At 47.8% G+C, this 18770-nt stretch overlaps 1 protein-coding gene across 1 annotated transcript in view; it reads right to left on the bottom strand.

Annotated features, from left to right (window-relative positions):
• Window positions 1-18770, bottom strand: part of LOC142255891 (uncharacterized) — a 117166-nt gene that overhangs the window by 27665 nt on the left and 70731 nt on the right. The window contains exons 8-11 of the mRNA XM_075327337.1: window positions 6111-6232; window positions 5926-6034; window positions 5697-5849; window positions 5434-5620 (exon numbers count right to left, since the gene is read on the bottom strand). Coding sequence (XP_075183452.1) covers window positions 5434-5620; window positions 5697-5849; window positions 5926-6034; window positions 6111-6232 — 571 coding nt within the window. The remainder of the gene's footprint in view (window positions 1-5433; window positions 5621-5696; window positions 5850-5925; window positions 6035-6110; window positions 6233-18770) is intronic.

Here is an 18770-nt window from a genome sequence, read left to right as displayed (position 1 = left end):
TTAATTATTGTCTTTCATTTACAGATTCCTTGCAACACGAGAGTCGCTTTCGTCCCTGCATTACCAGTTTAGACTCGGTATTTCTACCATCTCTGGAATCATCAGACAGACTTGCCGAGCCTTGTGGGATTGTCTTGTGGCGCCCTGGACAAGCCAGGGGCCACAGGTAACAACACCAACACACCCCACACTCCCGGTCAGGCACACCGAAGTCAGACAAAAACCCTTGTTGCCTTCCTCCAGGGGCTGATGTTCACACCAGGGGGGTGGGCCAGGCGGTTGGCCCCACCCACCGAGGGGTACACAGTCCTGGAGGCGGGAAAAGGAAGAGATTAGTTGGAGAAGTGAAAGTGTAAGGAAGGAAAGTGGTAGTAGAGCAGACTGAAGTTGGTCCGGGTGTGTGGCCCGGACGGATCAGCAAGGTTGGCAGACGGTGGTGACCGTCTGCAGGAGTGGCCTATTGGAGCTAACCGTAAGGACCGTGGACGAGCGGTGGCCCGGCGGTACTGGACCGGTACGCGAAGAGAAGCCAGCACCATCCGGCAGGGGCTTACAGACCCCGGCAAGGCTAGGAGTCGCCGTGCAATTTGCCAAATCCGTTAGCGAAGGGAACCTCCTGGGTTCCCCAGCAGCCAAGTCCTGACAGAAGGCAACAGTCCAACCGAGAGAGGGAAACACAGTCACCGCCAAGGCTAAAGTTCCCAGGGCCAGAGCCTGCGGGCAAAAGGGGCTCCTTCAGCAACCTTCAAGCTGGGGAGCGGGTTACCGGTGGGAACCCATTGGAACCGTTACACTACATAGGTGCAGGGAAAGGCAGTCACCATCAACCTGCCGGGAGAAACAACACCGCAGCCGTCTGTGGGACCCGTCCATCCAGCCGTGTGTTTTACCGAGAACTGTGTCCTCATCATTGGCTGAGTGAGTACCACCGTGCCGTGCGGCACAGCGCTGCCCCACGACCCTGCACCTCACCAGGCCCCGTAACCCGCCTGCCATCCATCCCTACGCCATCACCGGGCCCCGGGACAACCAACCCCCTACCCACGGAGGGGAGGACTTACATCAAAGCTGCTCCCTGTCACCGCTCCCGGGATCCCCGTCCTGAGCAGCGGTGGTGTCACAACCTCACCACAACCGTGGGTGGCGTCACGGACAATATCAAATACCCACAATCAACACCCCCCTTTTCACTAACGGGCGAGGAACGCCGCTCGAGTCCCCGGGATCCGGCCCACCGCTCGAGCCACCACCGAGGAGAAGCAGCAGCCGGACCCGAGCAGTGGGAGAGCGCAGCGTCCCCTCCTCTGCCCGCGACAGTGTACAGCAGGAATTCATCCCACAGCCCACCAGGGACAGATGGCTGGACATTGCAGAAAAATACAACAACATATGTCAGTTTCCCAATTGCCTGGGCGCAGTTGACGGAAAGCATATAAGAATTGTTAAACCTGCAGCTTCGGGTTCGGAATACTATAACTATAAAAAGTTTTTTTCAATTGTCCTCATAGCAATAACGGATGCTGAGTACAAATTTATAGCAGTGGACATTGGAGCTTATAGCAGGTCAAATGACTCTCAGGTCTTTAAAATGTCTCCTATGGGGCGGCAATTATATGGCAACACCTTTGATTTTCCTACCGCAAGACCACTTCCAGGCACATGTGATCCACCAATGCCGTTTGTTTTTGTGGCAGACGAATCCTTTCAACTATCACCACATCTTCTAAAGCCATATGCAAGCCGTGGCTTGACGCAAACCCAAAAAATATATAATTATCGATTATCCAGAGCAAGAAGAATGGTGGAATGCTCTTTTGGGATCCTGACAAGCAAATGGCGAGTGTTGTTAACTGCGATCAACCTAAACATCGAAACTGTTGATGAGGTAGTAAAAGCATGTGTGGTACTACATAATTTTGTTTTATCAAAGGAACAAATCTCCATGGATGACATGAATGTGGAATCAACCTCTTTGTCTGATTACACTAAGGCTAGGGCCCCACTTTGCTTTTTACCTGCTTTTTCAGGCCTGAAACACACATCCGTTAAAACCACGTCCGTGTAAAACGGGCCGTTTTTCGGGTCCGTTTTCCGTTTTTTAGGTCCGTTTTTATGGTATGTGTGGCCTGCGTGTGTATCCCGTATGCTAGCCGTATGTGCGTGTGGAATGTCCGTGTGTGCGTGAGTGAAATAACTGACATATGTGTGTGTTGCCCGTGTGTGTGTGTGATGCACAATGTCGTTGATACATGTCGGCTGACAGCAGACAGAGTTGCGCGATGAGAATGAACTCGGGTGAACTTCACCCGACTTCATTGTCATGCCGCGGCTCTGTCTGTGTGCCGCGTACTGATTAGCGGTCACCCGTGAAGGACTCACCGGTGACCGCTAATCCCCTGAGTGACTGAATTGTGCAGCCCTCTCTCATACTCACCGTTCCCCAATCTCCGGCGCGGCGCTGCACGGCTGTTATAAAAACTCCGGCGGCTTTTACTATTTTGAAAAAGCCGGCCGATCATTAATCAATCTCGTATTCCCTGATTTCCCCGCCCACAGGCGCCTGTGATTGGTTGCAGTCACACACGCCCACCACGCTCAGTGACAGCTGTGTCACTGCACCCAATCACAGCAGCCTGTGGGCGTGTCTATACTGTGCAGTAAAATAAATAATTAAAAAAAACGGCGTGCTGTCCCCCCCCCTATTTTAATACCAGCCAGATAAAGCCATACGCCATACGGCTGCAGGCTGGTATTCTCAGGATAGGGAGCCCCACGTTATGGGGAGCCCCCCAGCCTAACAATATCAGCCAGCAGACGCCCAGAATTGCCGCATACATTATATGCGACAGTTCTGGGACTGTACCCGGCTCTTCCCGATTTGCCCTGGTGCGTTGGCAATCGGGGTAATAAGGAGTTAATGGCAGCCCATAGCTGCCACTAAATCCTAGATTAATCATGTCAGGCGTCTCCCCGAGATACCTTCCATGATTCATCTGTAAGTTACAGTTAAAAAACAGATAAACCCGAAAAATCCTTTATTAGAAATAAAAAACACTAACAAATTCCCTCATTACCAATTTATTAACCCCAACAAAGCCCTCCATGTCCGGCGTAATCCACGGACCTCCAGCGTCGCATCCAGCGCTGCTGCATGAAGGTGACAGGAGCAGCAGAATACACCACCGCTCCTGTCAGCTCCACGCAGCAAATGAGGTGAGTAGCGCGATCAGCTGAGCTGTTAGGGAGGTAACCCGCGGCCACCATCCAGCGGTGGACGTGAGTTACATGACTGACAGCATCTGATCGCGCTACTCACCTCATTTGTTGCGTGGAGCTGACAGGAGCATCGATGTATTCTGCTGCTCCTGTCACCTTCATGCAGCAGCGCTGAATGCGACGCTGGAGGTCCGTGGATTACGCCGGACATGGAGGGCTTTGTTGGGGTTAATAAATTGGTAATGAGGGAATTTGATAGTGTTTTTTATTTCTAATAAAGGATTTTTCGGGTTTATCTGTTTTTTAACTGTAACTTACAGATGAATCATGGAAGGTATCTCGGGGAGACGCCTGACATGATTAATCTAGGATTTAGTGGCAGCTATGGGCTGCCATTAACTCCTTATTACCCCGATTGCCAACGCACCAGGGCAACTCGGGAAGAGCCGGGTACAGTCCCTGAACTGTCGCATATAATGTATGTCAAATCACAGAGTAGGTGGAGAAGTCTGGCTAAATGCTGCGCTAAAAACCACAAATCCAGGAGATGTAGTAAATTCTTTCCTTTATTTTCACAGGTCAACGCGTTTCAAAGGCATCTCCGCCTTCTTCATCAGGACAAAGAAAGAACAGAATAACCTAAGAATAAGAATTAGGTTCTTCTGTTCTTTCTTTGTCCTGATGAAGAAGGCGGAGATGCCTTTGAAACGCGTTGACCTGTGAAAATAAAGAAAATAATTTACTACATCTCCTGGATTTGTGGTTTTTAGCGCAGCATTTAGCCCGACTTCTCCACCTACTCTCTGATTTCTATTGCATCATCGGGGCTGCGGCTGACCACTTTATACATTAATTTGCTTTATGCCTACAAAGGAGTTGTGCCTGTCACAACTTTACCAGGTGAGTACCTGTCTTACCTTTATACCCACCTGTCTACCAGATAAGACCCTATTTGTGCTTTTTTTCCACAGCTCTGTTTGGCATATAATGTATGTGGCAATTCTGGGCATCTGCTGGCTGATATTGTTAGGCTGGGGGGCTCCCCATAACGTGGGGCTCCCCATCCTGAGAATACCAGCCTGCAGCCGTATGGCTTTATCTGGCTGGTATTAAAATAGGGGGGGACCGCACGCCGTTTTTTTAAATTATTCTCTGCTCCATAGTGACACGCCCACCGGCGGCTGTGATTGGTTGCAGTTAGACAGCTGTCACTCAGCGTGTGGGCGTGTCTCACTGCAACCAATCATATTTGCCGGTGGGCGGGGAAAGCAGGGAATAGGAGATTGCTTAATGAGCGGCCGGCTTTTTCAAAAGAGGAAAAGCCGCCGGAGTTTAGAGAACAGCCGTGCAGCGCCGCGCCGGAGATCGGGGAACGGTAAGTATGAGAGAGGGGGGGAACTGACCGATAGACAGCGAGAAGGACAGATAAGACAGAGAGACTGACCGACAGACAAAGAGAGAGACCGACCAACCGACGGACTGAGGGAGAGAACGAAACAGAAAAAGAAAAAAGACCGACATCACATGAAATAAGCACAAAACGTACAGGGAGCAAACAGAGATGCGTCCGTGTCACTTGGACGTGCGCACAGACCCATTGACTTTCATTGGGTCCGTGCTGCGTGTTGCGTGCTGAAAACGGACATGCTTCCGTGCAAAACGGAGACACAAACGTAGCACGCACACGGACCCACGGACCTTAATGAAAAACGCACATGTGTCCTCAAACATTAAATAACATTGGTGCACGTTTGTCCGTGTCTCCAGTATATACGGAAACGGACCAAACACGCACGTGTATCACGGATGTGTGTCTCAGGCCTCAACTGCAGCGTTTAATGCCAAGATGGATGTGTTCTGCTTTTCAAGCTTAGTGTATGGGAATTTGGGTTTTCTAAACCGCACTATGCAGTTCAAACTGCAGCCTTTTTGTGGCAGAAATTTGGGCAAAAACTCTGCTTTGCAGGGCAAAACCCAAATGGCAAAAACAATTGACACCCACAGGTGCTTGGCTTTTATACACAACCAAAAAATATAAAGTTACCTTGGTTAAATCAGACAACGCATGCAAAGGTTTTGTATAAATTCAATATTTCTTTTTTTTTTTTTTTTTTTCAAATTTTTTCCAAATAAATTAAACAAGGTCAGAGCCAGACAGCTCTTTATCAAAATAAAATTAGATTTCAGAAATTAAAACAAGAAAAAAAAAAAACTTGCCTATTCAGGACGTGACCGCTGGACAGGACCCGACTGCTGGACCGGACCGCTGGACAGGACCCGACTGCTGGACCGGACCGCTGGACTGGACCCGACTGCTGGACCGGACCGCTGGACTGGACTGATGGACAGGACCGCTGGACTGGACTGATGGACAGGACCGCTGGACAGGACCGCTGGACAGGACCTGGAAACAAACAAGACCTGTAAGTAGGATGACAGGACCTCAGGACAGGATCTCTGGACATTACTCTGGACAGTACCTCTGGCCTGGACCGCTGGACTCGACTGCTGGACCGGACCGCTGGACTGGACTGATGGACCGGACTCGACCGCTGGACTGGACCGCTGGACTGGACCCGACTGCTGGATCGGACCGCTGGACTGGACTGACGGACTGGACTGCTGGACAGGACCTGGAAACAAACAAGACCTGTAAGTAGGATGACAGGACCTCAGGACAGGATCTCTGGACATTACTCTGGACAGTACCTCTGGCCTGGACCACTGGACTGGACCGCTGGACTGGACCCGACTGCTGGACCGGACCGCTGGATTGGACTGCTGGACTGGACTGCTGGACTGGACCGCTGGACAGGACCTGGAAACAAACAAGACCTGTAAGTAGGATGACAGGACCTCAGGACAGGATCTCTGGACATTACTCTGGACAGTACCTCTGGCCTGGACCACTGGACTCGACCGCTGGACTGGACCCGACTGCTGGACCGGACGGCTGGACCCGACTGCTGGACCGGACCGCTGGACCCGACTGCTGGACCGGACCGCTGGACTGGACCTGGAAACAAACAAGACCTGTATGTAAGATGACAGGACCTCAGGACAGGATCTTTGGACATTACCTCTGGCCTGGACCACTGGACCGGACCGCTGAACCGGACCGCTGGACCGGACCACTGGACTGGACCCGACTGCGGGACCGGACCGCTGGACTGCATAGGAACACTGGACTGGAATGCTGGACAGAATGGCAGGTAGTGTGGACAATGTTTACTGAAGGGCTTATATAACTTGTGCAAAAAAAAAAAAAAAAATGGAGGATGCTCATTTACAAAACCAGATCCGGCGTCCATAGACTTTCATTGTACACCATGCCACATTGCGCCGGATCCGGCGCAATGGTTTTTTTTTAAGGGGCCAAAAAACGTTACATGAAACGTTCCATCCGGCCGCCGCATTAATTAATTTTGCCGCATCCGGAAAAAACAGGATGCATTGCAAAGCCATCAGGCACAATCCGGTCACAATGCAAATCAATGGGGATAAAACGGATGCGTTATCGGATCCGTTTTACTCGTTTTTTTCCGGATTGTGCCTGATGGAAAAAACCTGATGTGTGAAAGTAGCCTAAGGGGGCTTTTCAGCTGATACAACTCTTTCATCTAATATATAAAGCTGAATGTATGTAGTGTGTGTGTGTGTGTGTGTGTGTGTGTGTGTATATATATATATATATATATATATATATATATATATATATATATATATATATATATATATATATATATATATATATATATATATATATATATATATATATATATATATATATATATATATATATATATATATATATATATATATATATATATATATATATATATATATATATATATATATATATATATATATATATATATATATATATATATATATATATATATATATATGTGTATGTCTGGGATTGGCATCTGCACAGTCGCAGCTACAGCCACAAAATTTTGCACACTCACACATCTGGACCCCGAGAGCGTCATAGGCTATGTTGTGAGGCAAAATTTTAACCCCACGCGTTCCAATTTACCAATCAATTTTGCCCCTATCTACATAATGGGGAAAAAGTGAAACGAAAAGTGTATCTGCACTGTCGCATTTACAATCACGAAATTTTGCACAGACGCCTCATGTGACCCAGGGAACGTTGTAGACTATGTTTTGACAGGAAAATTTAACCCCGCGCTTTACAGTTACTCTCCAAAAAACATGCCTCCATTAAAGTTAATGGAGCCTGGAACTACTGGTTATTAATAGGAGCTTTGAGTGGTTGCTATAGGAACAAAAGAAATAGTATAAGAAGCTTATATGTGAGGTAAGAAGATGTCGGTGGGGAGACAGATGGGGAAAGAGACAGACGGGGAAAGAGACAGACGGGGAAAGAGACAGACGGGGAAAGAGACAGACGGGGAAAGAGACAGACGGGGAAAGAGACAGACTGGGAAAGAGACAGACTGGGAAAGAGACAGAAAAAAAAAAAAAAAGAGTCAGAGACAGGCAGATGGGGAAAGAGACAGACCTGGAAAGAGGCAGACGGAGCACATTACTTGGCCAATTTAGTTAAATCTGTGTGGAATATCTGTGGTGTTGAAATATAGGTTGTGAAATGCTTCTATTAGCTTAGTTTTTGCCTTTTAATAATTACATTTCTATTTGTTTTGTGGTTTTTGTGTGCAGAATACATTTTTGTTAATACATTCTATTTTGTTAACAACAGTTATTAACCCGGGCGAAGCCGGGTAGTACAGCTAGTAAAATATATTTTATACACACACTATAATTTATAGCATACAAAATAACATTTTATTTGTGAGTGTGTGATGATTGCCAGAGGGGAAAGCTGGGTGCTCCACTACAAGAGTAATGAAATATTACACAGCACCCAATGAAGTCAAATGGGCAGCTACATAATACAGAGTCCGATTGTAAGCTTCTATATGCCCAAAGTCTGTGTACAGGTAGACTGACTGTACAGAAAAGGGGAAAAAAAAATAAAAACACACCAAAAAAAAAATCAACTACAAATATCACTCTTGGAATATAGCAGTCTGTGACATCAGGAAGGATTTATTTACGAGGGTTGAATGGAAAGTAATGCCTCCACCTTGGTATCTCCTCAGCAGATGGCAGCACCGGTATGCGGCAGGTACTGGACTGTTCAGTAGACTCCTCTACAGCTCCAGTTGGTGGAAAACCTTAGCAATGAACGGTTGGGTTACAGTATAAAAAAAATGAACCCCTGTGCAGACGGTCGGTCAGTGAGATTTAAGCAACGTGCAGTCATTGAATTCTTGACAGCAGATGGTGTCACCCCAAAGGATACACATCAGAGAATGCGAACAGTTTATCGCGATTATGATGATGTGCGCACTGTGCCTTGTATCCAATTGTCTGGTGATTATGTGGAAATATCGGTAAATTAAAGAGCACGTTCTAAGAATTATTTCTGTATTTGATTTATTAAAATATTCCCATGGACAGCCAAGTTATGAAGGTGGAGGCATTACCTTTCATTCAACCCTAGTACCTTTAATTAAAAGGATTGTCCAGGCGTGACGTTATGTAGAGACTTCTAGACTGTGACAGTGAGCTGCCCAGTGTGCACGTTATCAGGATTAATGAAAGCGAATGGCCGGTCACTGTCAGAGAATTGAGAGGAGTCTAGTTGGTATGTGACAGCACATATGCAAATTGCACAAATGTAGTCACATGCCGACTAGACTCCTCAATTCTCTGACAGTGACCAGCCATTTGCAATGCATAAATGCAGTCACATGGCACTAGGAATACTACAGTATCTTGACAGCATGCACAACATCAAGATTCGGCAGTCCGCAAACAGACGTTTGTCCCAAAGCCACTTTAAATTAAAAGAACATTAGTGGCAACACCTGCCTTTCACACCTATTCACTACAGACGGACATATTGTTTGGAGGGAGAATCCAGTTCATCACCCAAGTCAGTGGTTTCTGGCAGCTGGACAGGAGCTCTCCAAATCTGATCAAGTCAGTGGCGCGGCTTTTGACTAGTCTTCCTTGTGCAACATAATTTGTGCGTCACACCGCAATGAAGAGGTTGCGCCGCACCAGAGGGAAAGATTCACAGAGTTTCCGTCTAGCGGCTACTGACCAGGGCGAAGGACCGGAGTCCCACAATTCAATCCACCCATTTCTACTATTCAGTCAGATGTGACGAAGCTGCAAAAAGCCCCATATATCTTGTTTATGGAAAAACAATAAAGATGAAAGGACGAGGCTTATTCACACAATTGCAATAAGAATGACTAATCTGTCAACGACAGCATGCAAATTGTCTTCAACTTGCAACAGAATTTTTTTTTTTTACCAGGTTTCCCCAAAAATAAGTTCTAGCAGGAATTTTTGGCATTTTCGGAGCAAGGCTTAAGGCTATGTGCGCACGTTGCATTTTTTAATGCGTTTCGAACTGCAGCATTTTAATGCCAAAATGCATGCGTTTTGATTTTCAAGCAAAGTCTATGGGAAATTGGGCTTTCTTGTGCGCACAATGCTGTTCAAAACGCAGCGTTTTAGTTGCAGAAAATTTGGCAAAAACTTAGCGTTTAAAGAAGCAGCATGTCAATTGTTTTTGCCATTTTGGCAGCGTTTTGCTATCATTAGAGGCAATGGGAACTTTCAAAACGCATCCTTAATCAAATATCTAGCGTTTTACATGCTTTTTTGATGCAGAAAGCATGCTTCTTTGACAAAATAAACGCATGCGGTTTTGACATTAGATTAAGGGCATGATATGTCCCTTTACACACACACACATAGTCTGACAATTAAATTAATGAAAATATTTTAACGTTATATTAAACATAAATGTTAGAACATAGTTATCACTTTAATAAAAATCTATTTTGTGTGTGATTTTAATCATGATATGTTATTTTTTTCCTTTTTTTTTCATAGTGTTTGAATATTTAAGCTTTATTTAGCAGTGTATTTGTATTCAAAACGCATCTGACTTTAAGCAATGAAAAAGCATGTAAATCGTGGTAAAAACACAAGCGTATTTTTAGCGTTTTTGAGGACAAAACCAAATTTGACAAAGACAATTTCTGCCAGAGGATGCGTATGCGTTTAGAACTGAACTAACTCAAAGCAAAGTGCGCACATAGCCTTAATATAAACCCTAGCCCAAAAATAAGCCCTAGTTGCGGTTCAATAATGAAGTGTTAAAATACTGCAGGACACTTCATTTAAGAGAGACGATCCCACAATCATACTCACCAAAGCTTGAAAGGGAGGACTTGCAGGAGGTGGAAACTACACCAACAAAGAGCTTGGCTGTTGGTATTGAAACTCAATTCATTGGGCAATTTGCACTGTATTGATCTACCGCCCTCTCGTAAAAATAAGCCCTAGCCCTAGAATTTTCTATATTTTCAGCGTAAAGCTTAAATATAAGCCCTAACCCAAAAATAAGCTCTAGTCGCGGTTCAATAATGAAGTGTACATACAGCTAAAAAAGTTAATGTTAAAAAAGTTATACACTTCAGTATAGACAGCGGACACCCCCAAAAGATAGAAGACAGAAGACCCCGCAATCATACCAGACACTGAACGGGAGGACCTGCAGCAGAATACACACAAACACATCGGATCGCGCACGCATCAGATTGCACACCCACACACACCTCATCCAGAGATACCGATTGCTTCCAGCTGGCAGAGAATCCAAGGAGGCAGTGCGGTGGAATTCATAGAGGATCTGCGGCATTCCACTGCAGGTCTTCGTGCTTCACTGCACTGCATTCCATCTTCCCCTGCTGGCTGGAAGCAATCGATACCACCAGATGGGGAGAGTGTGTGTGTGTGATCTGATGTGTGCGTGTGTGTTGGCCAAAAGCAGGGGAGGCAACGTGGAGCATACCTGCTGGGATCGCCCTCCAAACATCACAGAAGGACCTGGAAGCCACGCATATGTCTGGGATCTGGTAAGTTTAAATCTCTTGGGAAGTGGGAGCAGGAGAGGGGGAAGTCTGATTTTTTTTTCTTTGAAGGGAAAACCCCATCAAAGAAATTTTTTCCCCAAAAAATAAGACCTGCCCGAAAAGAAGTCCTAGTGTTTTTTCAGGGCAAAAAAAGAAAAGTATAAGACAGCGTCTTATTTTTGGGAAAACACGGTATGTGCAAGCTGCAGAACAAAAGTTGCCGCATACATACACACGCATAGCAGTATTATATATATATGATAGTGAGACTCATGTGGGATTAGTGGATGAGAACAGGTATATCTCACCCCGGTATCGGTCCTATGTGACTTAAGGTCCAGTCACACTAAGCAACTTACCAGCGATCCCAACAACGATAGGGATCGCTGGTAAGTTGCTAGGAGGTTGCTGGTGAGATGTCACACTGCGACGCTCCAGCGATCCCACCAGCAACCTGACCTGGCAGGGATCGCTGGAGCGTCGCTACACGAGTTGCTGGTGAGCTCACCAGCAACCAGTGAGCAGCCCCCAGCGCCGCGTGGAAGATGCTGCGCTTGGTAACTAAGGTAAATATCGGGTAACCAACCCGATATTTACCTTGGTTACCACCGCACGGAGCTACACGTGCAGAGAGCAGGGAGCAGCACACACTGAGCGCTGGCTCCCTGCTCTCCTAGTTACAGCACACATCGGGTTAATTACCCGATGTGTGCTGCAGCTAAATGTGCACAGAGCAGGGAGCAGCGCACACTGCTTAGCGCTGGCTCCCTGCTCTCCTAGTTACAGCACACATCGGGTTAATTACCCGATGTGTCCTGCAGCTACATATGCACAGAGCAGGAGCCGGCACTGACAGTGAGAGCGGCGGAGGCTGGTAACAACGGTAAATATCGGGTAACCAAGGACAGGGCTTCTTGGTTACCCGATGTTTACTGTGGTTACCAGCCTCCGCAGAAGCCGGCTCCCTGCTGCCTGCACATTTAGTTGTTGCTGTCTCGCTGTCACACACAGCGATCTGTGCTGCACAGCGGGACAGCAACAACTAAAAAATGGCCCAGGACATTCAGCAACAACCAACGACCTCACAGCAGGGGCCAGGTTGTTGCTGGATGTCACACACAGCAACATCGCTAGCAACGTCACAAAAGTTGTTCGTTAGCAGCGATGTTGCTAGCGATGTTGCTTAGTGTGACGGGGCCTTTAGCCTGGTCAGGATTACCTGGCTACTAATGGATTAATGGGAGGTGAAGGACGGATGTAAAAAGAGTCTTGGAAGTTCGGGGAGGGTCTCCATCTGGGAACACAGAACGCCTGTCTGTGTAGGAGACACTTGTGAGTGGGAGCAGTGCTTGATGTCTGTATGGTTTAGCTGGAAGGGAGAAGCCCTCCAGCTTGTAGTTAGGATATCACCCTGTATAGTTAGCGCCGGACAGGCAAGGATTTATTTTGTTGGTGTTTGTTTTTTTTGTTTATGCTTCACTGCAATAAACCTGACCAAGCGTCAGTTACACCTGAAATTCGGCTGTCTGCCTGAGGTGTGTGTGTATAATATATATTATATATTATATTTATATATGTATATATATATATATATATATTATATATATATACATATACATATACATATACACACACACACACACACACACACGGAAGTAATTATTTGATCCATTCCCGATTTGGACAAGAATATAGGTTAATTTTAACAGTGAGAGAATATCAAAAATAAAATGCAGAATTATATAGATTTGTTTATATTTTGCCGAGAGAAATAAATATTTGATCCCCTAACAATCATTAAGAGTTCTGGCTCCTAAAGACCAGTTAGACCAGGGGTGGGGAACCTCCAGCCCGCAATGTCCTTTTCTACGGCCCCCAGGCAGATTCCCAGGGACCGCAGTGCACGGACAGCAGCCGCATCTTGCTGGCTCCTGGCCCTTTAAATCTTGTATGCAGCGTTCAATGACCGCTGTGATGGATACACTGGACCCTAGAATGTATGGGCTCCTTCCACGATTTCGTCCAAAAGTAGGCATACTTTGTGGGCGGGGTAGGCGCGCGCAATGCGCTCGTCTCACAGAAGAGGAGCAGCTGCCCCAGCATCCCTCAGGTTTGTTGGTGCCCCTCCAGCCTCCCCAGCGGTGCATGCATTCCTCCGGCCTCCCCAGGGGTGCATGCGTTCCTCCGGCCTCCCCAGGCCTGCCCATGCCCCTCCAGGCCTAGCTGTACCCCTCTAGGCCTAACTGTGCCCCTCCAGCCTCCCCATGGCTGTCTGTGCCCCTCTGAGATGAATATACCCCAAGTGATGTATATACCACCAGCGATGTGTGTGCCCCCCAACTATGTCTGTGCCCCCTAGTGATGTTTATGTCCCCCAGCTTCTCTAGCGATGTATATGCCCTCAATGTCTCCTGTGATGTCTTTGCTCCCCAGCCTCCTCAGTGATGCATGTTTCTCCCAACCCTCTGCTGTAATGTGTATGCCCCAAGCCTCTCCTGTGATGTGGATGCCCCCAGGATCTCGTGTGATGTATATGCCCCACAGCCTCTCCTGTGACTTATATGCCCCCATCCCCTCCTATAAAGTTTATGCCCTAGCCCTTCTGTGATGTATATGCCCCAAGTACCTCATGTGACGTATATGCCCCCAGCATCTCCTATGTGATGTATATACAGCAGTACCAGCCGACACAAACCTGGAAAAGCAGCTGTGAGAAGCAACAAGATCAATATTGCCTAATATCACAATTGCACTAAAAACAAGGAGCTCCAGCCGCCACAGTAAGTTAAATGGTTGACCAAATATAGTAGGGTAATTTTCAAGTTGATAATATTGTGTGGCCCGCAAATGATGGTAGAAATTTCAACTTGTTACCTGCAATAAAGACAGCTGTCTTACATTGTCCTCTGTATAAAAGACTCCTATCCACAGAGTTAATTAATCAGTCAGACTCTAACCTCTATAACAGTGATGGCGAACCTATGGCACGCGTGCCACCAGGGGCACGCTGAGCCGGTTCTGCTGGCATGCGTGCTGTCGCCCGATTCTGCAGTTTTGATCTGCTAGTGCAGTGGCGCCGGCAGATCAAATCTGTGTTGGAGCGGAGGAGACATTTCTCCTCCGCTCTGACACTCCTCCTCCCCCAGGCTGCAGGTGTGTTGCCTAGGAGACTGAGGAGCGTCAGAGAGCGGCGCCGGCGTCGTCTGCTGGCCGCGTGGGAACTGAGGACCCAGCAGTGCGCAGCGGGGGAGCGTGTGCAGGTAAGTTTTTTTTTTTTTTTTTTTTATAACCCGTGTGCGGCTGTGCCAAGGTGGGGATGGGGGGGCAGCGCCAGCATGGGGTGGGGGAACGCACATGGCAGCGGGGGGGTGGGGGAACGCATATGCCAGCGGGAGGGTGGGGGAACGCACATGCCAGCATGGGGGGAAACGCACATGCCAGCATGGGGTGGGAGAACACGCATGCCAGCATGGGGGGGGGGGAGAACATGCATGCCAGCATGGGGGGGGGGACATGCATGCCAGCATGGGGGGGGAACATGCATGCCAGCATGGGGGGGGGAGAACACGCATGCCAGCATGGGGGGGAACAATGCATGCCAGCATGGGGGGGGGATGACATGCATGCCAGGATGGGGGGGAAACATGCTTGCCAGCATGGGGAACAATGCATGCCAAAGTGGGGAACAATGCATGGCAGGATGTGGAAACATGCATGCCAGGATGGGGAAACATGCATGCCAGGATGGGGAAACATGCATGGCAGGATGGAGGAAACATGCATGCCAGGATGGGGAAACATGCATGGCAGGATGGAGGAAACATGCATGCCAGGATGGGGAAAACATGCATGCCAGGATGGGGAAAACATGCATGCCAGGATTGGGGGAAAACATGCATGCCAGGATGGGGGAAAACATGCATGCCAGGATGGGGAAAATATGCTTGGCCAAGGTGGGGATGGGGGGCAGCGCCAGCATGGGGTGGGGGAACGCACATGGCAGCGTGGGGGGAACGCACATGGCAGCGGGGGGGGGGGGAACGCATATGCCAGCGGGAGGGTGGGGGAACGCACATGCCAGCATGGGGTGGGGGAGGGGGAATGCACATGCCAGCATGGGGTGGGAGAACACGCATGCCAGCATGGGGGGGAGAACACGCATGCCAGCATGGGGGGGGGGAACATGCATGCCAGCATGGGGGGGGGAACATGCATGCCAGCATGGGGGGGAGAACATGCATGCCAGCATGGGGGGGGGAGACATGCATGCCAGCATGGGGGGGGGAGAACATGCATGCCAGCATGGGGGGGGGGGACAATGCATGCCAGCATGGGGGGGGGATGACATGCATGCCAGGATGGGGGGGAAACATGCTTGCCAGCATGGGGAACAATGCATGCCAAAGTGGGGAAAAATGCATGGCAGGATGTGGAAACATGCATGCCAGGATGGGGAAACATGCATGCCAGGATGGGGAAACATGCATGCCAGGATGGAGGAAAACATGCATGTCAGGATGGAGGAAACATTCATGCCAGGATGGGGAAAACATGCATGCCAGGATGGGGAAAACATGCATGCCAGGATGGAGGAAAACATGCATGTCAGGATGGAGGAAACATTCATGCCAGGATGGGGGAAAACATGCATGCCAGGATGGGGAAAACATGCATGCCAGGATGGGGGAAAACATGCATGCCAGGATGGAGGAAACATTCATGCCAGGATGGGGAAAATATGGATGCCAGGATGGAGGAAACATTCATGCCAGGATGGGGAAAATATGCATGCCAGGATGGGGGAAACATACATGCCAGGATGGGGAAAATATGGATGCCAGGATGGAGGAAACATGCATGCCAGGATGGGGAAAATATGCATGCCAGGATGGGGAAAACATGCATGCCAGGATGGGGAAAATATGCATGCCAGGATGGGGAAAATATGCATGCCAGGATGGAGGAAACATGCATAGGGTACATTTACCAGGAAGGGGTACATTTACCTGGATGGGGGTAAATTAACCAGGATTGGGAACATTTACCAGGATGAAGGACATTTACCAGGAATGGGGTACATGCCGGGATGGGGGAACATTTACAAGGATGGGCAATATGTCAGGATGGGGTACATTTACCAGGATGGAGGACATTTACCAGGATGGGGCCGTAATGGGGACAAATATACCAGAATGTATGAAATATATATCAGGATGGGGGACATGTTTACCAGGAAGTGGCCGAGGAAGGGAACAGAACTACACAATGATGGGGACGGGAGCAACTCGTACGTCTTTATGGGATTTCAAGATGTTCAGACTTTGAAATGTAGATGTTGATTACAGGGTGACATCTGATTGTATTCCAGGCTAAAATCTCTGTCTAATATGCTGCAATTTATTTCCAGAAAGATCAATCCAACTGCTGTGTCTGGAAAGGGCAGGGGCTCAGCTGCAATGTGTGGTAAGCATGCATGAGCGTGATGCCCCCTGCTGAAGAGAACACGGCAAAGGTAAGATTAAAATCAATTCTTTATATAATAGGATTGGTTGGCACTTCGGAAAAAAAATTGGGTTTAGGGCTACAGTTTGGGCACTCGGCCTGTAAAAGGTTCGCCATGACTGCTCTATAACATGGGAGATTAAAGAGCTTTCTAAGGATGTCAGGGACAAGATCATAGACTGGCACAAGGCTAGAATGCGCTACAAAACCATAAGAAAGATGCTGGGTGAGAAGGAGACAACTGTTGGTGCAATAGTAAGAAAATGGAAGAAATAGAAAATGAACGTCAATCGACATCAATCTGGGGCTCCATGCAAAATATCACCTTATGGGGTATCCAGGATTATGAGGAAGGTGAGAGATCAGCCGAAAACTACATGGGGGGAACTTGCTAATGATCTCAAAGCAGCTGGGACCACTGTCACCAAGAAAACCATTGGTAACACATTACTCCTGCAGTGCCAGCAAAGTCCCACTGCTCAAGAAGGCCCACGTGCAGCTGGTCCGTCTGAAGAAGGCACATGTGCAGCCGGCCCGTCTGAAGTTTGCCAATGAACACCTGGATGATTGTGAGAGTGATTGGGAGAACGTGCTGTGGTCAGATGAGACAAAAATTGAGCTCTTTGGCCTTAACTTAACTTTCTGTGTTTGGAGGAAGCAAAATGCGGCCTATGACCTAAAGAACACTGTCAAGCATGGAGGTGGAAACATTATGTTTTGTGGGTGTTTCTCTGCTAAGGGCACAGGACTACTTCATCGCATCAATGGGACAAAGAATGGAGCCATATACCGTAAAATCCTGAGCCACAACCTCCTTCCCAACGCCAGGACATTAAAAATGGGTCTTCCAGCATGACAATGACCCAAAACATACAGCCAAGGCAACAAAGGAGTGTCTCAAAAAGAAGCACATTAAGGTCATGGAGTTGGCTAGCCAGTCTCTAGACCTTAAAAGGGAAGGTGTCGTCCAAAAAAAAAAAAAAAAAGTCAATAACTGAAAAAAATGTAAAGTAATAATTGAGCAAAATATATAAAAAAAAAAAAGTTTGATATTTTCCAATCTTAAACACTAGGGGGAGCAGCTGCTGAAATCCTACAGAAATCCCACTGTAGAAAAAGCCTGGATTACAGCTGCAGTAAAGTGGGCGGAATCTGCTCTCCTGTGTGTGATGTCACCTCCCCCTCCCAATCTGGGTGTTTCCAAGGGAGAGCAGGGAATGAAATTTAGGATTACAGTGCAAAGCCATTTTGCTGGTGACCAGAAATGTCTAAAGTGTCACCAAGGACAGCTGGAGTATCACATAGGATAGCATTAGATACACGGCTCAGCAGACAGTATCACTCAAGTCAGGATTAGATACACGGCTCAGCAGACAGTATTCCACAGGACAGGATTAGATACACGGCTCAGCAGACAGTATCACACAGGATAGGATTAGATACACAGCTCAGCAGACAGTATCACATAGGATAGGATTAGATACACAGCTCAGCAGACAGTATCACACAGGATAGAATTAGCTACATGGCTCAGCAGACAGTATAAAACAGGATAGAATTAGATACACGGCTCAGCAGACAGTATCACACAAGTCAGGATTAGATACACGGCTCAGCAGACAGTATCACACAGGACAGGATTAGATACACGGCTCAGCAGACAGTATCACACAGGACAGGATTAGATACACGGCTCAGCAGACAGTATCACACAGGATAGGATTAGATACCCAGCTCTGGAGACGGTATCACACACAGGAGATGATTAAGACCACTTCTCACTAAGCGACATCACAGGCAATATCGCTGCTGAGTCACGGTTTTTGTGACGTAGCAGCGACCTTGCTAGCGATGTCGCTGTGTGACATCCAGCAACAACCTGGCCCCTGCTGTGAGGTCGTTGGTTGTTGCTGAATGTCCTGGACCATTTTTTAGTTGTTGCTCTCCCGCTGATAAGCACACATCGCTGTGTGTGACAGCGACAGAGCAACAACTGAATGTGCAGGGAGCCGGCTTCTGCGGACGCTGGTAACCAAGGTACACATAGTGTAACCAAGCAAAGCGCTTTGCTTGGTTACCCGA

The sequence above is a fragment of the Anomaloglossus baeobatrachus genome, chromosome 11, assembly GCF_048569485.1.
Source record: "Anomaloglossus baeobatrachus isolate aAnoBae1 chromosome 11, aAnoBae1.hap1, whole genome shotgun sequence".
Classification (NCBI taxonomy): domain Eukaryota; kingdom Metazoa; phylum Chordata; class Amphibia; order Anura; family Aromobatidae; genus Anomaloglossus; species Anomaloglossus baeobatrachus.
Note: the sequence above shows the minus strand (reverse complement) of the source record. Positions and strands in the feature narration are given on the sequence as shown.